General features: G+C 54.9%; 2 protein-coding genes across 4 annotated transcripts in view; one reads left to right on the plus strand and one right to left on the minus strand.

The window, feature by feature from the left end:
* Positions 1-1,938: 1,938 nt before the first annotated feature.
* Positions 1,939-10,933, plus strand: CDC42EP1 (CDC42 effector protein 1). Of its 2 annotated transcripts, none has more exons than XM_009010398.5 (3): positions 1,939-2,045; positions 7,753-8,492; positions 9,721-10,933. In XM_009010398.5, the coding sequence occupies exons 2-3, from the start codon at positions 8,030-8,032 to the stop codon at positions 10,362-10,364; spliced, it is 1,107 nt and encodes a 368-aa protein (XP_009008646.2). In that variant the 5' UTR covers positions 1,939-2,045; positions 7,753-8,029; the 3' UTR covers positions 10,365-10,933. The 2 variants fall into 2 exon arrangements, with proteins under 2 accessions (XP_009008646.2, XP_002743795.2); XM_002743749.6 differs by lacking the exon at positions 1,939-2,045 and adding an exon at positions 5,389-5,521.
* An 838-nt stretch (positions 10,934-11,771) lies between these two features.
* The window catches only part of LGALS2 (galectin 2), a 28,355-nt gene continuing 16,153 nt past the window's right edge, over positions 11,772-23,973 (minus strand). The window contains exons 2-5 of one of the 2 annotated variants that reach the window (XM_035272262.3): positions 17,387-17,472; positions 13,971-14,053; positions 12,068-12,224; positions 11,772-11,933 (exon numbers count right to left, since the gene is read on the minus strand). In XM_035272262.3, coding sequence (XP_035128153.3) covers positions 11,787-11,933; positions 12,068-12,224; positions 13,971-14,053; positions 17,387-17,389 — 390 coding nt within the window. In that variant the 5' untranslated portion in view covers positions 17,390-17,472 and the 3' untranslated portion in view covers positions 11,772-11,786. The remainder of the gene's footprint in view (positions 11,934-12,067; positions 12,225-13,970; positions 14,054-17,386; positions 17,473-23,973) is intronic. The other variant, XM_078340239.1, reaches the window with a different exon arrangement.

Here is a 23,973-nt window from a genome sequence, read left to right on the forward strand (position 1 = left end):
CTGTGTTCAAGCAATTCTCCTGCCTCAGCCTTCCAAGTAGTGGGACCACAGGCACCTGGCTAATTTTTCGTGTGTGTTTTTAGTAGAGACAGGGTTTCACCGAGTTAGCTAGGATGGTCTTGATCTCCTGACCTCGTGATCTGCCTGCCTTGGCCTCCCAAAGTGCTGGGATTACAGGCGTGAGCCACTGTGCCCGGCTGACAGTTAGACTTCCAAATGCATACCTGCCAGGGCTGCCTACTGGCTCACTGTCCCCACGCTTTTCCAATTCTCCATGGGACAAAAGGCTCCTGGGCTGGCCCCCAGGGAAAGAGTTCCTACTGCTGTGCCACTTGAGCAAATGCTAGAATGCTTTGTGCCTGTTTCCTCATTTGTTCAGCTGTGGAAATAACTCCTTCCCGTGGTGGCCAGCATGGGGATTCAGGGAGCCTAGCCCCTGGGTGGACAGTAAAGACCTTGTCTCCACCTGCGGGTAAATACAGCTCCTCATCCTTGGCCATGACAGCGCTCAGCCCGTCTCCTCCAGCCGGGTTTGCCTCCTCATCCGGGTCCTTGGCTCCCAGCCTTTGCTGTGCTGTCCTCTGCCGGCTGCACACCGTACATTTTCACTGCCCCTCCCTCGGCCTACATGTCCTTGGAGATTTAGCTCACGGCTGCATGGTGGCTCACACCTATAATTCCACCACTTTGGGAGGCTGAGGCGGGTGATCACCTGAGGTCAGGAGTTCAAGAACAGCCTGGCCAACATGGCTAAACTCCCTTTTTACTAAAAAATACAAAAATTAGCTAGGCATGGGTGGGTGCCTGTAATCCCAGCTAGTCTGGAGGCTGAGGTGGGAGAATCGCTTGAACCCGTGAGATGGAGGTTTGCAGTGAGTGGAGATGGTGCCACTGCACTGCAGCCTGAGTAACAGAGTGAGGCTCTGTCTCAAAAAAAAAAAAAAAGACAACTCAGGTATCATCCTTCTAGGAAGCTTTCCTGAGCCCCCATGCCCCCCAGGCAGTGTTAGGGACCTCTCTGTGCCCTGACACCCAGAGGACTCTATAGTCAGAGGGGAGTAGTCAGAGGAGGGCACAAGAACGGGAGGCAGGGGCCAGATCTATCTCCCCTCCTTGAGGATGGCACAGGGTCCTGGGTAGGGCTGATTTCCTGCCCCCCATGGAGGTGGTGGTGGGATCTGTAAAGTCTCTGAGATGCAATCTCATTTACTTGCGAGCAAGACTCCCAGGTGCTCTTAGAGCAGAGAATACTTAACACATCTGATGCTATTATCTATCCCACTTTCAGATGTGGAAACTGAGGCACAGAAAGGTAAGCAGTGACTGAGGCAGGACAGGAACCCAGGCTGCCGCGCTCCAGGGTCCTGGCCCTGACGGCCACTCCACCTCACTCTACCAGTGCCTGCCTGGCCTGCGCCCCAGTGTGGCTGTCTTCCTCCTTGGCGCCGCAGGGCCTGGACCGGGTGTAAGGGAATGGGAATGGGGAGGAAGGGAGTGGGCATCCCAAGCTTGTAAAAATCAAGGTTTAAAGGCCCAGGCATTCAGGGCCTCAGATCGAGCTTCCTGGTTCCCCAAACACCCGCAGGGAGCGGCTGGAGGGCCCAGGAGGGAGGAGAGCTCATCAGGCCTGGACGCCCCAAGCCCACGCGGGGAACCTGTGGGGAGGGGTTGGCGGCCGGGGACCGGAGTCGTCTCCCCGGGGCAGACCGCGCGTTCCCCGGCTGGCCCTGTCTGGGGCGGCGAGCAGAGGCCTGGCCTGGCCACCCCGCTGCCGTGTCCCCCTTGCCAGCTCTCGGCCGCATGTACGGTTCGGGGAGGGGGCCGGGGAGAGGTCTGGGCCCCGCCCGCGGGCGGGAGGAGAGGGGCGGGAGGCGGGAGCACCCACACCCAGCCCCCGCCCCCGGATCCAGCCCGCGGAGCCTGCGGCCAGGGCGGCGCAGACCGGCCCAGCGACTCTCCCGGGCTGCCAGCCGGGACGCGCGGCCGCCGCCGCTGCCGACGACTAGTCCGCCCTCGTCCCGCGCCCCCGGGGCTCACGGAACCAGGTAACAGCCGCGGCGCGCGGGTCTCGAGGCGGGGGCGGTCCGTGGAGGCCGGTGGGTCCCGGCGCCTGCGGGGGCTCTGCACCCTCCTAGGCTCCCGAGGCCGGGACGGGGAGGGGACCCGCCCGGGAGAGGCGCCTCCAGGAGCGCACGGAAAGGCCCGGCACAGCCGCGGAGCCGCGCGGGGAAACTCCGAGCTTTCAGGCTGTCGTGCGTTCCGGGCGGGCGGACAGGGCAGAAGATCGGACGGGGCTGAGCTGCCAAACTGCGCCCGGAGGGGGCGAGCCGAGGGGCCGAACAGGGGCCATCTCCGCGCCTTCCTGCTCTTGGAAAGGAAGGGCCGGGGCGGGGGGCGGGCGACGCCGCGGAATGTCTCCCCTCCGCCGAGGCCCACGCGGAGAGCGGGAAGTGGGGGGTGGGGGGGACCCAGGGAGATGGACAGGCACCCTGCCCCCTTCCCGACCGCCGCATTCCAGGCTGGAGCCGCGGATGAGGTCATCCCGTCCGGTTCCCCTCTGGCCAAGACAGCCAGCCGGCCCCTTCCCCGGCGGAGCGACCCTCCGCGTCCTGAGCCCGTCCCCGCAGAGAATGTGGGATGGCCGAAGCCCTTCTTGGACTTCCAATCCCGGCCGCCCTCCAGATCGTTCTGCCTTCGCCCCAGCCGTGCCAGACCCGCGATTTTCGAGGCCCTTTTCCTAGACCGGGAAACTGAGGCTTAGAGATGAGAAGGGACTGGTCCGGAGGCCGCAGCCGCAAGAAACGTGGCGCGGGGACCCGAGATGCGGCCCGCGGCCGCTCCGCCTCGTGCGGTCCAGGGCTGATTCGGCTCTAACTCGGGGCGGTGGGCACGAAGCGCGACTCCTTTCCACTGTCCCTGTCGCTCCCTAATGGACCATGGTGCCCCCCTTGGAATACGGAGGACCGGGTCCCCTAGCGAGCCTGAGGACAACTAGCTACCCCGTTCTGGCTTCAGTTTCCCCATCTCTCAACCTTGAAACGTCTGGACTTTGAGGGGCAGGAGAAGCCAGCCCCTCGGGTTAACCCCTTATCCCAGGGGCCAGCGCAGGTTTGGGGGAGCTGCTGTCCAGCGGTTGGTGGGGGGGGTGTCACCCAGCTGGATGCCCGCAGGAAGGGGGCTGTGTGCACCCGAGCAGAGACCTCTAGGATGAAACGTGGGGCCCTGGCCAGCCCTGCGGCCTGCGGGTGGCCCCCAGGAGAATGCCAGGCTGCAGCCGCCCCGGAGCCCTTCAGAGCCGCCCCTGGCCTCCCCCAGAGCACATGTGCATCCACAGCGACCCCTGTTGGCACGATCCTGGCTCCAAAACTTGTCCCTGTGTCATTCCACCACTGAGTGAGCTCAGGCCCTGCGCCCAGGCCCTGACTGTATCTACACGGTAAATATAAGGACTCCAGGGACACCGAGGCTGTGTGGTGACCTCCTTGCCAAGGTCACAGGCACCGAATCTGCAGAGCTGGGTCTCCTGTATTCCAGGCCTGCACCGCAACCCATGCCTTGCTCAGGACTGGGCATCCAAGCCCTCCACCTCCCCTTCCCCATTCCCCATCACCTTCACCCCCACCCTGGGGCATTTACCAGCGATGTTGGTCTGTGATTGAGGGTAAATGCCTCCTTTCTGAGCCTCGTTTTTTCCATCTGTAAAAGGGGTGAGCTGAACACTAACAGGCGCTATTCCTGGGCAGGTGAGGGGAGGTGAACCTGGCACCAGGACACTTGGAGCCCTGCTTACTCCAGTGCCAGGTGAGGCACACCTGATGGCCAGCAGTGAGTGCCCTGTGGTTAGCAGTAAATGCCACATGGCTGTCACCAGGGGTTCCTGGAATAAGAGATGTTAGTGTAAAGGTGACAGATTTAAACCCCTAGCTGCCCTGCTCCAGCATCTGAGGGTTTCATTACATTTCTACCCTTACAACTCCCCTGGGAGGGAACTACCTGTCATTTCCACGTGGGAAGACGGATCCCAGGAGCAGTGCCCTGCCCTCAGCCCCATTGTGCTGCAGGGTCTCTCTACCACAGTAGGCAGGGTGGAATGGAGGGGGGGGTACTCTTGGGGGGTGCCCAGAAACATTTGAAAGATGGGATCATCACAAGATTGGGGAGGAAGCTGGTCCCTCCAGTCAAAAGTGACCATGGGAGTTCAAGGAGGAGGAGCCCTTCTTGCTGGGAGAAGAGGTCCTGCCTTAAGAAGTCAGGGAGGCCAGGCGTGGTGGTTCACACCTGTAACCCCAGCACTTTGGGAGGCTGAGGCAGGAGGATAGCTTGAGTTCAGGAATTTGAGACTAACCCGAGCAATGTTGTGACACCCTGTCCTTACAAAAAGTGGAAAAAAGATTAGTTGAGCATGGTGGGGTGTGCCTGTAGTCCCAGCTACTCAGGAGGCTGAGTTGGGAGGATCACTTGAGCCTGGGAGTTTGAGGCTGCAGTGAGCTGTGATGGAGCCACTGCACTCAGCCTGGGTGGCAGAGTGAAACCCTGCCTCAAAAAAAAAAAAAAAAAAGTCTGGTTGAGGTGCCTCATGCCTATAATCCCAGCACTTTGGGAGGCTGAGGCAGGTGGATCACCTGAGGTCGGGAGTTTGAGACTAGCCATGACCAACATGGAGAAACCCCATCTCTGCTAAAAATACAAAATTAACTGGGCATGGTGGTGCGCACCTGTGATCCCAGCTACTGGGGAGGCTGAGGCAGGAGAATCACTTGAACCCAGGAGGTGGGAGTTGCCGTGAGCTGAGATCACGTCACTGCACTCCAGCTTGGGCAACAAGAGCCAAACTCAGTCTTAAAAGAAAAAAGTCAGGGAGCTGGGGTGGGGGCAAGTGGGTGAGGCCACATGGCAGACCCTTCTGCATGACATTTTACAGCTCAGGAACCCCACCCCACCCCCATTCCTTCCCCCAGAGACACATCCTTAAACCCTGCTGGGCAGGGAAACTTGGCCCTGCCACGAACCTGTCACTTAACCCTGGACAGTTCCTCCTTCCCTCCGCACCTCAGCGCTCCCTGTCAGACGGGCCACCCTGCAGCTCTGTGGGGTTGTTGGAGAATCAGATGACATCATGTAATGGTTGGCCATCTGTGGAGCGCTTCAGAACTTCAGCAAACATTCCATGAGGACGTCGTGGTGCTGGGGGTGCCAGGGAGGGAAAAGGATGATTCAGAAGCACCCCCCCCTCCACCATCCAGGGGGAGGAGTTAGGGTTGGGGGAGGATCAGATGGTGGGAAGGGAAGAGAATGCAGTCCAGTAACAAAGCAAGCTTTGTCCTATTGCCTTCTTTGTTCTTATTTGTTATTTAACCTATTTTGAATTTCAAATAACATCCGAAGGGCAGTATTGAGATGTTTATGCTTGGAGGAGGCAGCAGTGGTTTATAAAAAAGGAAGCTGGCTGAGCCACAGATGTAGGTGTTCTTGTTAAGGATCATGATTGACGTTGATCAGCTGAGGTCCCAGGTCTGTGTAGGTAAGTGACTTGCCCAAGGTCACAGTGTGAGGACACCGGGTACCCAGCCTGCCCTCCCACTCTCAGAAGGGGTCGGGGTGATGTTTCACCGTGCCGGGTTATCGCAGAGATCTGTGATTCACCTGGCATTAATTTGGCACTTGCTAAGTGCAGAGCCCAAGCTGGGTGCCCGAGGGAGGAAGGCAGGAAAATCCAGGCGGCCGCCTCACCCTCCCAGTGCGTTGCTGATCTCATAAGGCCAGACTGGGTTCCACAAGCCAGTGAAGGGCTTGTGAGTCAGAGGCTTTGAGTTCAAGTCTCGACTAGCTCTAGATCTGACCTTGAGCCAGCTTGGTCCTCTCTGGGCCACAGGAAAACCAGAGGTGAGACCGAAGGAGCACAGGTGCCCTCTAGCCTGGACTTGGTATGATACTAGAAGGAAGAGGTCAGAACAAGCGATCCTTAGAGAGGCTGGAACTGGGAGGGTGTGTGTGTGTGTGTGTGTCTGTGGTGGGGGTGGGGGTGGGGAATCAGGAAGGGAGAGATGGGCAAGAAATAGCTTTTGGCACTAGCTGAGCTTTTTCCAAAGCTTGTTCCCTGACAACAAGGCTCCTACAGCAATTTGACAAACTGTGATAGTCTTTTCCTGCGGGCCTTCTCAGACCCTTGAATATGCTCATGCATGGAGGGGGCAGCTGAAAAAAGCCACTTTTGACCACAGGATCCTTATTCCAGGAAGCTCCTTGAAGGTGGAGGGTTCAGAGGAGCCTCTGCTCTGACCGTTTACCCAGCTTCACAAAGCCTTGGCGAGGCGTCCGCTCCCTCCTGCCATCTCTGGGTGGCAGAGGTTTTAATGCACAGAGAAGGGAGGTGACTTAATGCTGCAGCAGGAGGCAGTGTAGCCTGGGATTCCAGGGCTCTGGGATGTGGGGCCTGTTTGTTTCCTATGATGTAGCCTCAGGCAAGTTACGTCATTCTGTGCCTCAGTTTCCCCTCTCTAACATCGTGCTTCCCTCAGGAGTATTGTATTGGGTTTAAACGATGATGCAGGTGACGTCTTGGCACTTAGTAAGTGCTTCATAAGTCGACCTGCAGAATGAGCGCTTTCTTTTTTCTTTGAGACAGGGCCTCGCTCTTTCACCCGGCTGGAGTGCAGTGACACAATCACGGTTCATTGCAGCCTCGATCTCCCAGGCTCAAGCAATCCTCCCTTCTTGGCCTCCTGAGTAGCTAGAACCACAAGCACATACCACCACGCCCAACGAAGTGCTTTTAAATATTTTTGTAGAAACTAGGTCTCATTATGTTGCTCAGACTTAGAATGGGTGCTTCTGTTTTTCCTGATACACAGCTAAGCATATAGCTCGATGAATTCTTTGTCCTCTGTTCAGTCAGTACCTGCTCGGACACTGCCATCATTCTGATTTCTGATGGCATCGATTGGTTATGCCTGTTCTTTTTTTTTTTTTTTTTTTTTTCTTTTGATATGGAGTCTTGCTCTGTGGCCCAGGCTGGAGTGCAGTGGTGCAGTCTTGGCTCACTGCAACCTCCACCTCCAGGGTTCAAGCAATTCCCCTCTCTCAGCCTCTGGAGTAGCTGGGACTACAGGCATGCACCACCACGCCCGGCTAATTTTTTGTATTTCTAGTAGAGATAGGGTTTCACTGTGTTGGCCAGGGTGGTCTCGATCTCCTGACCTCGTGATCCACCTGCCTCGGCCTCCCAAAATGATGGGATTACAAGCGTGAGCCACCGCACCCAGCCTTTTTTTTCTTTAGGTGGAGTTTTGCTCTTATTGCCCAGGCTGGAGTACAGTGGTGCACTCTCAGCTCACCGCAACTTCTGCCTCCTGGGTTCAAGCAGTTCTCTTCCCTCAGTCTCCCTGGTAGCTGGGATTACAGACATTCGCCACCACACCGGCTAATTTTTGTATTTTTAGTAGAGATAGGGTTTCTCCATGTTGGCCAGGCTGGTCTCAAACTCCCGACCTCAGGTGATCCACCTGCCTCAGCTTCCCAAAGTGCTGGGATTACCGGTGTGAGCCACCAAGCCTGGCTGTGTTCTGGAACTTTCTATACACGGACTCACTTGAGTCCCGTTGTGCCTGGCTTCTGTCCCGCATCGGCCGGACCCCTCCATCCATGTGGTTGGGTTGATTGTCTCTCTGTCCGCTTCAGCTGCCCGTGTTTGGACCCCGGATTTCCTCCTCTGCCCCGGGCCTGCTGTCACCACCCTTTCTGTCTTCCTTCCAGGAAACCACCCTGGGCAGGAGAGAAGCTGACCCCCTTGGGGGTGCTTTCTCTGTGCTTGAACATCTACAGCTGCTTCTGAGGGGCTGGGAGCCGGGCCCCGGGGAGAGACGAGCCATGGAGCCCCCACAGCCTCAGCATTCAGGGACCTCACCTTAGGAGAGCGTCATCCACAGCTTCCTCCAGGGCAAAGGAGCTGAGCACCGGTCCCCAGCGCAACCCACCTCCCTCCCCCAGCCCCTGGTGGGCATGGACTAGTGGCTGTGAGCCGCCAGAGCTGATGCCTGGCCCCCAGGGGGGCGGAGGCGCCCCCACTATGAGCCTGGGCAAGCTCTCACCTGTGGGCTGGGTGTCCAGTTCCCAGGGAAAGAGGCGGCTGACTGCAGACATGATCAGCCCCCCACTCGGGGACTTCCGCCACACCATGCACGTGGGCCGTGGCGGAGACGTCTTTGGGGACACCTCCTTCCTCAGCAACCATGGTGGCAGCTCCGGGGGCACCCATCGCTCACCCCGCAGCTTCCTGGCCAAGAAGCTGCAGCTGGTGCGGAGGGTGGGGGCGCTCCCCCGGAGGATGGCGTCTCCACCTGCGCCCTCACCGGCTCCACCAGCCATCTCCCCCATCATCAAGAACGCCATCTCCCTGCCTCAGCTCAACCAGGCCACCTACGACAGCCTCGTGGTTGGCAAGCTCAGTTTCGACGGCAGCCCTGCCAGCTCCACAGATGGCCGCTCCAGCTACGGTGAGAACCTGGGTTACTGACCCACTTTTCAGAGGCTGAGGCTGAGGCCCAGAGGGGTTCAGGGGCTCCTCCAAGCTCCGAATGAGCTCTTTTCCCCAGGTCCCTTGGTCTCACCACAGAGGTCAGGCCCAAACCCCACATCATAGATGGGGAGGGGCTGCAGAGGTGGGAACAGGCTGGCTCCCCAAAACACCCGGGGTTGAGAGCGAGGGGGTGGAGTTTGAGTTCTAGCTGCCCCTCACTTGCTGTGACCGCGGCAAGCACCTCCCCGTCTCGGCCTCGGCAGAACCAGTCAACCTCCTGTTCTCGCCCGCTTCAACCACATGTCAGAATGATACTATGGAGAGGTGAAGGGTCGCCGGGGCTCTGGATTCCAATCCAGTTCTGCCTGATTTCCAGGAAGTCAACTGACTTCTATAAGTTCAAGTCCTCACCTAGATAATGAGTTTCTGGGGTCATTGCTAAGATCCAGTGCCAGGAGAGGCCCAGGGGCTGGTATGCAGTAGGTGCTCGGGACACCAGAGCAGTTGTTATTTGAACTTGGTTTCCTGTAACTCGACAAATCTGGAAACCCACTCACAGGGGCCCGCAAGCCAGGGCCCTTCCTGCCCAGCCAGAAGCGCCACCTTGGCTGTTAGGGAAGCGCTCACCTGGGAACCATGGGCCCCTGCTGCCACCTTGTGGCCACTCCCTGCCTTGCGGCTTCACTCCCACCTTTGGGGCAAATACTCTAATGCTCCTGCCACAGGCGACTGGCTGCTCAGAACGCACGGAGGACCCATCCACAGAAACACGATTATGTCTCAGGTCTGTGGTCCTGGATGCAGGAGCTGGACTAGATGACCTTGGGAAAGCATGTGTCTGTCCTTCATTTCTATGCAATCAGACCCTGACTGCTGGTCCCATCCTGTGTCCACAGACCAGCCTCGTGCTCTGGGTTCCCCTGCAGCCATCGGCCAGCGTCATGGCAGGGAGCTGGCCATGGCCGAGGTCACAGTTGCCTCATCTGCAGAGTGGAAATGAGGGTGACGCCTTTCAGTTCGGGATAGACAGGAGATCACACAGGAGACCATGGAGTGTATTATATTGGAAAGATGGGAGAAACTGAGGCCAGAGAGGGGAGGGGCTTGCCAGAGGCCACACGGCAAGCCAGGACTGGTCCTGTCCCCCCTCCTTAATTCCTGGTGAGGGACCCCAGCTCTGAGCCCATTGCCCATTTCTTTTCTAGGCCTGGACTCTGGGTTCTGCACAATCTCCCGCCTGCCCCGCTCAGAAAAGCCGCATGACGGAGACCGGGATGGTTCCTTCCCCTCTGAGCCGGGGCTCCGCCGCTCTGACTCTCTCTTGTCCTTCCGCCTGGACCTCGACCTTGGGCCCTCGCTCCTCAGCGAGCTGCTGGGGGTCATGAGCCTCCCGGAAACCCCTGCAGCTGAGACCCCAGCCCCCGCTGCAAACCCCTCAGCTCCTGCTGCAAACCCCCTACCCCCTCCTGCAAACTCCCCGGCTCCTACTGCAAACCTCCCAGCCCCTGCCGCAAGCTCCACACCCCGTGGACGCTGTCCCAATGGGGTAACAGCCGGGTTGGGCCCAGTGGTGGAGGTGAAGGCCAGCCCAGTGGGAGGGGGTCCCCGAGGACCTGCTGACCCAGCCCTCAGCAGGCACTGGGGAGCAGGCTGGGGTGGTGACCTCCATTACCCATATACGCGGCAGGAGCGAGTGGAGGTGCTACCCCAAGCCCGGGCCTCCTGGGAGAGCCTGGACAAAGAGTGGAGGGCACCCCAGGTGGGCACCAGGACCCCGGTGCCCAGCACAGTGCAAACACACACCTTCGAATTTGCGGATGCTGAAGAGGATGATGAGGTCAAGGTTTGAGGGACTGGGGCCTGTTCTCAGGGCCCCACCTAGGTGCAGAGCCAGCCCCTCACCTAACAGCTGATTCCTGCCACACCAGAGAGGGGAGAAGCCGAGTTGCCCCAAGTTCCTCCCTGCCTCTGCAGGACAGATGTGGGAGAAAGGACAGGGACAGCCAGGCTTGCTCTGGGACTTGGAAGCTCCCAGGGGCCTGCCAGGCTGACCACCTCCCCCCACTGCCACTCTGGACCTAATAGCTGTTCCTTCGGCCCCACCCCATGCCACCCCCACCAGCTGGAGGGGCCAGCCTCACAGTGTGGCCTTTGTGCCAGACCAAGCTGTCCGTGTGGGGTGGGGGGCAGGGAGTATACCACACAAGGCCATTGTCTCACCTCCCAAAGGGACCGCCTGCCCCCAGCTCATCCCAGAGTATCCCCACTGCAACTGTGACAGCCCTATCCCAGGCCACTTTCCCAGCCTCCCAGTTATCCCAGGAAGGTCAGGTATGAGCTCACGGGGAGAAATCCCACCTGCCTGTATACTCCAGACCTGCCTCTGGGACCTGATTAAATAAGGCTGTTTTGATAAAAGGCGTCCTGCAAGGTGCTTGGGCAGCTGGGAGAACGGCATCCGCTCCACACCTGCTTAAGTCCCCCCACCAGGGAGTTTAGAAAGCCATGGACCCCCCATCGAGGCCCCCAGCAGGGGAGGAGAGGGGAGCACCAAGGGGAGGGTAATGAGTAACCAGGCTGGAATGCCCCTGTGATAAGAAGCCCAGGTGGGAGCTCTTATCTGCAGTTCCGGAATGGTCGCTGGCCCAGGTGCCTGGGACTGGTGTCTGCCCATAATCCCACAGGGCAGGGTGGCATTTGCTCTGGCGATAGTGGGGGCAGGTAGACAGGAGCACTGCATAGGACTGTTGGGAGCATGTCTCAGCCTCCCAGCGTGGCAGTCAGGGGTCCTTGTATCTCAGTTGCCTCCTCTGTATCATAAAAATGCCAGGAGCATTAAAATGCACGAAAAGAGAAACCCCGTGCTTAGGTATTTGAAGACCTGTTACATTTAGCCACAGTCAACATAAGGTGGTGAGCTCCCTGGCAGTCGAGGTATGTGACCAGAGGATGTGTGGTGGGATCACTACGGGATCCTGGGCTAGACCTTCAGGATCCCTGAGAGCGGGACATTCTAGATCATGGGGTGCCTTCATTCAGGAGTCCACAGACCAGGGGTATCCAGTGTTTTTGTAAACTTGAGGGACCCAGGAGACTGAGTCACAAACCACAGTTCTTGCCACAGGAAGACTCAATGGCTTATTTTGCTTGCTTTTGGCCTTGGGGCAGGAACTGCAGACAGCAGTAGGGGACGCACCCAGGACCCAAGGGCTGTTGATCCTGGTGGGACTCCTAAGAAAACCCAGGACGGGGAATCTCGGCTGGAGGTCTTTTATTTTAACTTGAAAGAGGACAAGGTGAATCCTCCACTCACACTCAGGTAGCTCAGGTGGCTGTGGCCCAGCCTGTTGGGAAAGGTCAGCTGGTGCCCGTCCGGCAGCTTCACATTGAATTTGTCACTCTCAAAGGTCACCGTGAACTGTAGAGAGGGAGGGTGTCAAGGAGGCAGGAGGACCCGGAAATGGGCCAGGGCAGTGCCTGTTGGCTCAAACGGTGCCAGCATCTGTGTCCCGGCCAGACTCCCTCCCATCTGGGCCCTCCCCTTGACCTCACCTTGATCTCGGACCCTGGGCTGAAGCACAGGTGATCCCGTTGTTCTTGTCCCCAGTTGCTGCCATCCTGCGAGTTGCAGACAATGGTGGATTCACTGAGGTGAGGGTTGAAATGCAGGTTCAGCGTGTCTGTCTTCTGGCCCAGATTAATTACAAAGCTGCAGGGGAAGGGGTAGCAGGTGAGGCTTAGGGCTCAGGGCTCAGGCCTGGATAAAGCAGCTTGGGTTGGAGGATCTTTGTGGACCACAAGCTGGAAGAATCAAAGCTCGTGTTAGTTGAGGTCTGTGCCTTAAAACAAGGGCGGTAACACCTGGGCCGGACTCGGCGCTGTGGGGGCGCATTTCCATTTGGAGCAGGGATCAAAGCTGTTGGTGGAAGGGCAGCTGATGGCGACAGCTTCAGGAATTAGGGGTGGCTCTCCTGGGAGACTAAATGCTATCTCTTAGATACCTGAAGACCTATTACATTTCACCACAAACAGCCAGCCTAAGGTGGTGAGTTCCCCATCACTACAGGGAAGTAACCGGGGTGTTATTACTTCTTGGCAGGATCACTACAGGAGCCTTGGTTAGACCTTCAGGGTTCCTGAAAGTGAGGCATTCTGGGTCATGGGGTACCTTCATTCAGGAGTCTCAGACCAAGGGTATCACACATTTTGGCAATTTGAGGAACCCTAGGAGAAAGAGGTCATTTTTCTCTTAGCTCCTTTATTTTTACTTCTTATATTTTGAGATGGAGTCTCCCTCTGATTCCCAGGCTGGAGTGCAGTGGTGCCATCTCGGCTCACTGCAACTGCCACCTCCCGGGTTCAAGCGATTCTCCTGCCTCAGCCTCCCGAGTAGCTGGGATTTCAGGCACCCGCCACCACGCCCAGCTAATTTTGGTATTTTTAGTAAAGACAGGGTTTCACCATATTGGTCAAGCTGGTCAGGAACTCCTGACCTCAGGCAATCCACCTGCCTTGGCCTCCCAGGGTGCTGGGATTACAGGCGCGAGCCACCACACCTGGCCTTCTCTTGGCTCCTATGACTTGCACCTGCCTGCCCCCTCCCCAACCAAAAGTAGATAAAGAGCAGTTCCAAGACGCACTGACAGGTTCTGCAGGCTAGGGAGCCCTTCGCTAGACAGTGAGTCACCGAGGTGGTGTCTGAGGCCTCTGGTTCTAACCAAGAGGGTCCCCGGGAGACCACTCAGCATCCCCTGGCAGCTGCCCCAGTTTTATGCGCGTCAAAGACTGGCCCATGGCCATTCCACTGGGTAAAGACTGTAGTGTCTCTGGGGATTTGGGCTTTCCCTAGAGGTATCTGCCCTGCAGGGGGCCAGGCAGAGTTCCAGGGGCTTCTCCACCTGCCCCTTCGATGTCTGTTGGGGCCAAGGAACAGAGCATATGGCATCAAGTCTGAAATTCTGCAGGTCCCCAAACCTGGCCTCAGGCATGAAGGCAGACCCCACAGAAAGGTAGCCAGCAGGGGTGTGGGGAGAAGGGTGTGAAAAAGGGCCCCTTGGCCATACGGAATGGCTCACACCTGTAATCCCAGCACTTTGGGAAGCCACGGCGGATGGATCACAGGTCAGGAGTTCAAGACCAGCCTGGCCAACATAGTGAAACCCCATCTCTACTAAAAATACAAAAATTAGCCAGCTGTGGTGGTGCGCACCTGTAATCCTAGCTACTCAGGAGGCCGAGACAGAAAAGTGCTTGAACCCAGGAGGCGGAGGTTGCAGTGAGCTGAGATCGCACCATTGCACTCCAGCCTGGGCAACAGAGCAAGACTCCGTCTCAAAAAAAAAAAAAGGAAAAGAAACGAAAGAGGTCCCTCTGGCCTGACCACTCCACAGGGCTGCCCCACCCGCCCTGCCTGTTCCAGGCCTGGGGACCACCCCCACCCCGCAACCTTGCTCACCCATCAGCGCCGTCGTCGATCCTGCCTGTGATCTTCAGGGTCGACCCCAGCTTCATGTCCATGTTCTTAACCTCAAATTCCCCCTGGGCCAACAGAGAAACAGTCCCCACAGAAAATCAATCCCACGCTTGCCCAGCACCTTCACCCACCTCACCCCAGCTTAGCTGCAGGTCTCACAATCCCCCTGCCCACATGAGGACACAGGAGGCCACCACGTCGGGAAGCGGCAGAGCCAGAGGCTTGGATCATGGCCTCCCAGAGTTCCCCATGCCCTGCCCTGTTTTGCTCTTATCCACCCCAGCCTGAGGCACAGGGCCCAGTTGGGTGAGGCTCAGTGTGCCCATCTATGAAATGGCAGAGTGCTTCCCAGTTTCACTTTGTGAAACTCACAAAGTGTTCAAGTGATGAAATCACACTGCCCTCAGCAGAACCCCAGACACAAAAATGTGAGATGGAAAATGACTGTGTTAGAGGCACGAGGTCTCGGCCCATCTAGAAGAGGCAGCAATGCTTAACCAGACGCGGGGGACAGTGGGCTGTGACAGTGGCACGTCAGACAGTTGCTATTTCTTTGCGCTCTTGTTAACCAGGCTGGAGTACAATGGTACGATCTTGGCTCACTGCAACCTCCACCTCCCAGGTTCAAGTGATCCTCCTCCCTCAGCTTCCCGAGCAGCTGGGATTACAGGCATGCGCCACCACACCCAGCTAATATTTGTAGTTTTAGTAGAGACAGGGTTTCTCCATGTTGGTCAGGCTGGTCTCAAACTCCCCTCCTCGGGTGATCCGCCCACCTTAGCCTCCCAAAATGCTGGGATTACAGGCATGAGCCACCTCGCCTGGCCCAGGCATCTCTTTGTTGGGGCTGGCCTGGCCTCTACCCACTGGATGCCAGTGACACCCTCCCCTGAGCTGTGATGACCAAAAATGTCTGCAGACGGGGTCAAATGTCCCCTGGGGGGCAAAACCTCCGTGCTTTAGAGAAAGTGGGGTTTGGAGGCTGGACACCTAACACCCCCAAGTCTGCAATTAATGTAATAGCAGGGTCCAGATCTTGGGGCCAGGCAGATGGGATTAAAGTCAGTCTCTCGCTAGCAAACAGCATTATCTCCAGGAGATGAGGTTACCCAGTGAGGACAGTCCCAAAAGGACTCAAACAAGCAGCAGAACACAAGTGTGTCCGCCACACAGCAGGCATTCACAGACATGTACCCTACACACACACGTCTAACGATTCTCCTGCCTCAGTCTCCCAAGCAGCTGGGATTACAGGTGCTTGCCACTACGTCTGGCTAATTTTTTATTTTTTTTGTGTATTTAGTAGAGATGGGGGTTTCACCATGTTGGCTAGGCTGGTCTTGAACTCCTGACCTCAGGTGATCTGCCGCCTGCGGCCTCCCAAAGTGCTGGGATTGCAGGTGTGAGCCATTGCACCTGGCCTCAATGTGACCTACTTTAAAATAGGGCCTTTGCCGATGTGATCGAGTTAAGAGGTCAGAGGCCATACTGGTTTAGGGTTGGTCGTAAATCCAATACAACCTATGTCCTCATAAGAAGAGAGAAATACGGGCAAGGCGCAGTGGCTCACGCCTGGAATCCCAACACTTTGGGAGGCTGAGGTGGGCAGACCACGAGGTCCCGAGTTGGAAACCAGCCTGGCCAATATGGTGAAACCCCCTCTCTACTAAAAATATAAAAATCAGCTGGGCGTGGTAGCACGTGCCTGTGATCTCAGCTACTCGGGAGGCTGAGCAGAAGAATCACTTGAACCCAGGAGGCAGAGGTTACAGTGAGCCAAGACTGCGCCACTACATTCCAGCCTGGGTGAGAGTGAGAATCCATCTCAAAAAAAAAAAAAAAAGAGGAGAGAAATATGGACACAAAGACAGAGACATACAGAGGAGGCCATGTGAAGTCAGAGGCAGAGATTAGAATGATACAAGGATACAAGCCAAGGAATGCCAGGAGCCAGCAGATGCTGAAAAAGGCCAGAAAGGACCCCCCCGCCCCCCGCCAGCACCTTCAGCAGGGGTGTAGCCCTGTAGCCCCCTGGTTCCAGGCTTTAGACATTGTTTAGAGAGAATAAACATCTATTGTGCGAAGCCACCCACAATTTGGTGGTAACTTGTTACTGCAACCTTAGGCAATGAATATACCATCTAATCCTCAGAAGATGCTGCCTATCAGCCCATTCCACAGATGTGGGGAAAACTGGGGCTCAGAGAGGGTTAGTGACTTGGCCAAGGCCACACAGTAAGCTATGGCAGGGACAGGTGTAGAATCAAAGAATCAGGGACCTCAGTGGGGATCTACTCAGCCCTCTGCATTTGCAGCTTGTGGCCTTGGGCAGTTCACTCTCCAAGCCTTGGAGTGCGTGCATGTGTGTGAGTGTGCATGTGCGTGTGAGTGTGTGTGAGTGCGTGTGTGTGTGTGCGTGTGTGTGACAAGGTCTCACTCTGTCACCCATAAATGGTGCAATTATGGCTCACTGCAGCCTCAATCTCCTGGTCTCAAGTGATCTTCCAACCTCAGCCTCCCAAGTAGCTGGGACTACGGGAGCGGACCGCTATGCTCAGCTAATTTTTTAAGGCGGGGCATAGTACCATGCACCTATAGCAGACAAGATCTTACTACGTTGCCCAAGCTGAGATTTTTTATCTCCCTAAAGATCAGTGAAGGCCAGGCACAGTAGCTCACACTTGGAATCTCAGCACTTTGGGAGTCCAAGGCGGGAGGATCACTTGAGCCCAGTGAGATCAGCCTGAGCGACACAGTGAGACCTCATCTCTACAAAAAATAAGAAATAGGCCGGACGCAGTGGCTCATGCCTGTAATCCCAGCACTTTGGGAGGCCAAGGTGGGAGGATCATTTGACGTCAGGAGTTCAAGACCAGCCTGGCCAACTTTATGAAACCTGTCTCTACTTTAAAAACACAAAAAAATGAGCCAGGTGTGGTGGCGCATGCCTGTAATCCCAGCTATTTGGGAGGCAGAGGCCGGAGAATTGCTTGAACCCAGGCGGCAGAGGTTTCAGTGAGCCAAGATCGTGCCACTGCACTCCAGCCTGGGCAATAGAGCAAGACCCCATCTCAAAAAAAAAAGAAACAAAATTAGGTAGTGTGGTGCTGCATGCCTGGGGTCCCAGGTACTCAAGACACTGAGGCGAGAGGATCATTTGAGCCAAGAAGGTCAAATCTATAGTGACCTCCAGCACTGTGATCGCCAGCACTGCACTCCACCTGGCGACAGAGCAAGACACTGTTTAAAAATAAAGACCCCTGTCCAACTTCTTTGCTGCACAGATGGGGAAACTGAGGCCCAGAGAGGGACAACAATGGTTTTCCCTAAAAGCCCCCACCAAGGCAAAGACATAGATGAACGCAGTGGTGCAGGCAGCTGGGGGCTGGTGTCCTCACCATCGTGGCGACAGTTCCCGGCGGCAGCTCCCAGCGGCTCCTGGAGGCCTGTGCTCAGGGTCTCAACTCGTGGTCAAGCTTATATCCTAGAATATTAGACATTAACTCCCCCAAGGCCAAAAATGAGGACTTTGCCCTTTCTACCCGGTGTCTCCCCGCCTGCATCTCCCAGTACCCAGAACAAACAGGCAGAAGACTCCTCAGCCAGCTCCACCCCAGCCCGCCCCGAGCATCCTCCTGGCCCCTCTCCAGCCCAGCCTCCCCATCCTCAGCACTCCCAGAGCCCGAGAGGCAAGGCAGCCCCAGCTCTGCTCCACAACAAACCCAATGCGGCCGCTTGACAGCGCTCCCTCAGTGAGCCCAGCTTCCCTGTCTGTAAAAAGAGAGATTTGCTTTGCAAAAAAAAAAAAAAAAAAAAAAAAAGCCTAACCTAATTTTCTATGATGTCATGATTCATTTTCAGAGAATACTGTTTTCTTCCTCCCTCACCCTATTATTTATCTGATCAGACATGTAGGTTTCGAAACCAATCCATGGAGTCAAAGAAAAGATCTCAGAATATTTACAACAAATGGTCAAAAGCGGAGGGGCCGGGTGCGATGGCTTAACGCCTGTAATCCCAGCACTTTGGGAGGCCAAGGTGGGTGGATCACTTGAGGTCAGGAGTTCGAGACCAGCCTGGTCAACATGGTAAAACCCCATCTCTACCAAAAATACAAAAATTAGCTGGGCATGGTGGTGGGTGCCTATTAGTCCCAGCTGCTCAGGAGGCTGAGGCAGGAGAATCAGTAGAACCCAGGAGGCAGAGGTTGCAGTGAGCTGAGATTGTGCCACTACACTCTGGCCTGGGCGACAGAGTGAGACCTGACTCAAAGAAAAAATAAATAAAAGTGGAGAAGGAATGGGAGGGCTGAGTGGGGGACACCGAGGACAAAAACGCTTCGCTCTTGACTTCCGTTACTTATGTAAGTGTCAGGCTTACTATAGACAATTAGAGATTTTTTTTTTTTTTGAGACGGAGTTTCGCTCTTATTACCCAGGCTGGAGTGCAATAGCGTGATCTCGGCTCACCGCAACCTCCGCCTCCCGGGTTCAGGCAATTCTCCTGCCTCAGCCTCCTGGGTAGCTGGGATTACAGGCACGCGCCACCATGCCCAGCTAATTTTTTGTATTTTTTTTTTTTAGTAGAGATGGGGTTTCACCATGTTGACCAGGATGGTCTCGATCTCTTGACCTTGTGCTTCACCCGCCTCGGCCTCCCAAAGTGCTGGGATCACAGGCTTGAGCCATCGCACCTGGCCAGACAATTAGAGGTATTAAAGAAGAAGAAGAATCACTCATAATCCCACCGCCACCAGGGAACCGGCTTACTCTTTTGGCATGTTTTCTTCCAGGCGGTTTTCCACACATTTACGTCACAGACACCCCTCTGTCCGTGCAATTGTTCATCCTCTTCACTTGGGAGACATTAATGACCACAAATCTACATTTCAGAATCATACTTCAACGCCTGTGAAACACTCTACCTTTCATCAACCGAATTTATTTAGCCAATTTCCGTCTGCAGAACACTCACATTAATGCTGCATTAAATCTATTTGGACATAAAGTTTGACTACATCGTGACGCCGTCTGTAGGGCAGTTTCCCAGAAGGAGAACTTTTCTAGAGTTCAGGATTTGGCGAGCCAGAGCATTTTCCATCAGAGTTGACGGCAGCCACCCCGGGCACGGTGTGGGGAGCTGGCCTTGCCGAGGGCCCTCGGTGCCAGGAGCCTGCAAGTGGCTCCCTGCCCAGTGCCCACGTAGGATACCACCTTCGGTACCCGGCCAGCTCCAAGTGGGGAGTGACTTCCTCTTTCCACCCACAAGGAAATTAATCCCCTCTCGGCCTTTCCCCCAGGGGCACGGTAAAGCCTCAGCAAGATAAGGAGTTTTAAAACACTTTCTCCATGGAAACTAATCGACAGAAACTGTACCTTTTAAAGGTGGCATTTTTCTGATTATAATAATATTAGCTCACTGGAGGAGGTTTCAGAAAGTACACAGAGTAAAAGGAGTTTAGGGCTCACTTGTTTTAAAAGAATGTTCAAAGGCAGGGAACATGGCCACAAGTATGACTGAAGAACTTTGCTGTGTATAGATTTTATACCAGCGAGAGATTGAAACAGAAGAAAAAAGGCTAGTCTCGGTGGCTCATGCCTGTAATCCCAGCATCTTGGGAGGCAGAGGCAGGTGGATCACAAGGTCAGGAGTCGGAGACCGTCCTGGCCAATATAGTAAAACCCTGTCTGTAGTAAAAATACAAAAATTAGCTGGACGCGGTGGTGCACACCTGTAGTCCCATCTACTCGGGAGGCTGAGGCAGGAGAATAGCTTGAACCTGGGAGGCAGAGGTTGCACTGAGCCGAGATAGTGCCGCTCCACTCCAGCCTGGGTGACAGAGCAAGAATCTGTCCTAAAAAAAAAAGAGGCTGAATATGGTGGCTTACGCCTGTAACCCCAGCACTTTGGGAGGCCGAGGTGGGAAGATCATCTGAGGTCAGGAGTTCAAGACCAGCCTGGCCAACATGGCAAGACCCCATCTTTAAAATTTTTTTTTTAATGAAATAAAAAAGAATACTAGAATATGGCAAAAGCCATGAGATGTCGCTTCCAAGGTTAGGTTCCAAAAAAACTGTGGCCTCAGTGTCTCTCTCGCTGTCTGCTCTGCTCTTGCCCTGGGGAAGAAGCAATGAAACCACCCTGTGAGGAGCTGTATGAAGAGACTCATGTGCCAAGGATGTTTCCAGCCAACCACCAATAAAGCCCAGGACTTCCCAACAGCCACGTGAGTGAACTTAGCATTGGATCTTACCCCACACCAGCCTGGAGACCACTCATGCAGCTGACACCCTGACCACAGCATTGCGTGACCCGGAGCCAGAGGCTCCCAGCTAAAGCCCACCTAGATTCCTGACCCAAAGAGACCATGAGAAACGTGTCTCTAATTTTAGGTCCCTACCTTTTGGGTTAATTTATTACACGGTGATAGGTAACTAATATATTTGGCGAGCAATTGTTATTGGAAGGTTGGTAGGAAAAATGATATTCATGAAGGCCACTCTCCTGACTAAAGAGTCTTTGGCTGGGCATGGTGGTTCACGCCTGTAATCCCAGCACTTTGGGAGGCCAAGGCAGGTGGATCACGGGGTCAGGAGTTCAAGACCAGCCTGGACAAGATGGCCAACCCCTATCTCTACTAAAAGTACAAAAATTAGTCGGGTGTGGTGATAGGCGCCTATAATCCCAGCTACTCAGGAGGCTGAGGCAAGGGAATCACTTGAACCTGGTGGGTGCACACCAACTGCCCTCCAGCCTGGGCGACAAGAGTGAGACTCTGTCTCAAAAAAAAAAAAAGAATGTTTGGTCCATTCATGTCCACAGACATTTTATAATACTATACTGATATATATTTTTTGAGATGGAGTCTCACTCTTATCTCCCAGGCTGGAGTGCGATGGTACGATCTCAGCTCACTGCAACCTCCATCTCCTGGGTTCAAGTGATTCTCCGGCCTCTGCCTCCTGAGTAGCTGGGATTACAGGTGCCTGCCACTGTGCCTGAATATTTTTTTTTTTTTTTTGTAGTTTTAGTAGATATACAGTTTCACCATGTTGGCCAGGCTGGTCTCAAACTCCTGACCTCAGGTGATCCACCCGCCTCGGCCTCCCAAAGTGCTAGGATTACAGGCGTGAGCCACTGAGCCTGGCCCCACTCACTCGTTCTTCGTCTTCTTTATTTCCTAGTAAATGTATTGAAGGCTCTAAATTTTCTTCTGGCTGCTGCTTTGGCCATTTCTCACAGGTTTTAAGGTGTTCCACTCAATACTGTAAATGTTACCCTAGATTAAGCCAGATGGTCAGCTAGTTGCTCTCAGCCTTCAGCAAGAGTGCTCAGTAAATATTTACTGACTGATGAACGGAATAGCAGTCATCCTTATCACCATCATCCGGGAGGAGTTCGAATGTGAGACGTCAGTAATACAGGATTGGCTAAGTAATAATAAATGATGCTACAGGCCAGGAGCTTGGCTCATGCCTGTAATCCCAGCACTTTGGGAGGCCGAGGTGAGCAGATTACCTGAGGTCAGGAGTTCGAGACCAGCCTGGCCAACATGGTGAAACCGTATATCTACTAAAACTACAAAAAAAAATTATTCAGGCACAGTGGCAGGCACCTGTAATCCCAGCTACTCAGGAGGCTGAGGCAGGAGAATCAGTTGATCCCGGGAGGCAGAGGTTGCAGTGAGCCAAGATCGCGCCACTGCACTTCAGCCTGGGCAACACAGTGAGACTCCATCTCAAAAAAAAAAAAAAAATTCACTTGGTGGATGATACAGGGCTCAACTCTTGGCTCCACCTCTTCCTAGCTGTGTGACCTTGAGCCAAGTCAGGTGACCTCTGAATTCAGGTGTGAAATGAGAACACTAAGTGCTATGCGGATGAAGAGAGAGAACGCCAAGCCCTTCGTTAATACTTAATGGACACTATTTATTATTATCAGGAGCCCAGTGCCCCACCTGTGTCAGCTATGGAGGAAGCAGTTACCTCCACCTGGCAGCTGTGTTTCAGCCCTAGGGACTGTGGGAACACTCTGCTTACAGGCTCCCAGGGCCCCATTATGACTTCTGTGTCCCTGAGACACTTCTGCCTCCATGAGCCCCTTCCTCCACACATATACATACTTGATATACATAAATATGTGTGCACACATATGTAACTCTATCTTACAGCTTCATCAGATGAATATATTCATATATTAAAAATCTGGGGGCCAGGTACGGGGCTCACTCCTGTAACCCTAAAACTTGAAGAGGCCAAGGCAGGCAGATCGCTTGAGCCTAGGAGTTCAAGACCAACCCGGGCAACCTGGCAAGATCTAATCTCTACAAAGATAATATATTTTTATTTTTATTTTGAGATGGAGTTTTGCTCTTGTCAACCAGGCTGGAGTGCAGTGGCACCATCCTGCCTCACTGCAACCTCCATCTCTTGGGTTCAATGATTCTCCTGCCTCAGCCTCCCGAGTATCTGGGATTACAGGCGTGAGCCACCATGCCCAGCTAATTTTTGTGTTTTTAGTAGAGATGGGGTTCACCATGTTGGCCAGGCTGGTCTCAAACTCCTGACCGCAGGTGACCCACCTGCCTCAGCCTCCCAAAGTGCTAGGATTACAGGCGTGAGCCTGATGTCTAGCTACAAAAGATATTCTAAAATTAGCTGGGCACAGCAGAGCACACCTGCAGTCCCAGCTACTGGGGAGGTTGAGGTGGGAGGATCACTTGAGCCCAGGAGGTCAAGGCTGAAGTCAGCCATGGTCATGCCACTGCACCACAGTCTGGGTGACAGAGTAAGACCCTGCTCTCAAAAAATATATATATTTTTTTCTTCAACCTAAAACTATTTTTTTTTTCTGATTATATAAGAAATTTCTTATACAAAGGTGGCTCACATCTGTAATCCCAGTACTTTGGGAGGCTGAGGCAGGCTGATCAGGAGGTCAAGAGATGGAGACCATCCTGGATCTACATATATGACTATCAGGTCTCCAGGATGTTTAGGGTGCCTGAGGTTAGGGGTCCCCTGCTCCTGCAGCTCTGACCAGCCAACTGTCTCTCTTTCAGGGGACTTCCACAGAGCTGTCGCCTCATCCCGCCCAGGGATCTTCCTGTTTAACCTGATGGCCAGGTTCCAGGGCCCCTCTCTATACCCGAACCACTGGCCACACCTGGCCACCCTCCCCAGCTAGTGTCCCTCCAGGACCACCCAGGTCCCCTGCAGCTCTGGGGTCATCCCATGTCACCTGGAATCAGGGTGGGGCCTTGAAGGAAAAAGGAATTTGGAGACTTAGGAGGGAATGGGCTGAAGCCACCTAGCTGTCTCCCTTTCCCCACTCCTGCCCCCACAGTCCTTCCATCAACCACTGGTTCTTTGTCAGATGTAAATGATGGCCGGGCGTGGTGGCTCACGCCTGTAATCCCAGCACTTTGCGAGGCCTAGGCAGTCGGATCACAAGGTCAAGAGATTGAGACCACCCTGGCTAACACGGTGAAACCCCATCTCTACTAAAAATACAAAAAATTAGCCGGGCATGGTGGCATGAGCCTGTCGTCCCGGCTGCTTGGGAGGCTGAGGCAGGAGAATCACTTGAACTTGGGATGCAGAGGTTGCAGTGAGACAAGATCACACCACTGCTCTCCAGCCTGGGACAGAGAGCAAGACTCCATATCAAAAAAAAAAAAAAAAAAAGTAAATGACAACATCCCACTCTCCTGCTTTAAACCCTCCAGGTTTCTCCTTGTACTTAGAACAAAATCCAAACTCCCTTCTCAGCTGACCAGCCCCACGAGATCGGGTCCTACCTACCTTGCAGCCCCATCTCACCCCACCAGCCCCCTGTCCACGATGACCCCTCTCAGCTGACCAGCCCCCTGAGATCGGGTCCTGCCCACCTCGCAGCCCCGTCTCACCCCACCGGCCCCTGGCCACGGTGACATCTTTGAATCCACCAGGCTCATTCTGTCCTTCTGTCCTTCTGTCCTGTTCCC

This window comes from Callithrix jacchus, chromosome 1 (genome assembly GCF_049354715.1).
Source record: "Callithrix jacchus isolate 240 chromosome 1, calJac240_pri, whole genome shotgun sequence".
Taxonomy (NCBI): Eukaryota; Metazoa; Chordata; class Mammalia; order Primates; family Cebidae; genus Callithrix; species Callithrix jacchus.

Excerpts from the sequence above, each read along its gene's own strand:
- CDC42EP1 (XM_009010398.5), top strand. The coding sequence starts at position 8,030 with ATGCCTGGCCCCCAGGGGGGCGGAGGCGCCCCCACTATGAGCCTGGGC. Across the intron at positions 8,493-9,720 it reads AGATGGCCGCTCCAGCTACG|GCCTGGACTCTGGGTTCTGC; the intron begins GTGAGAACCTGG and ends TTTCTTTTCTAG.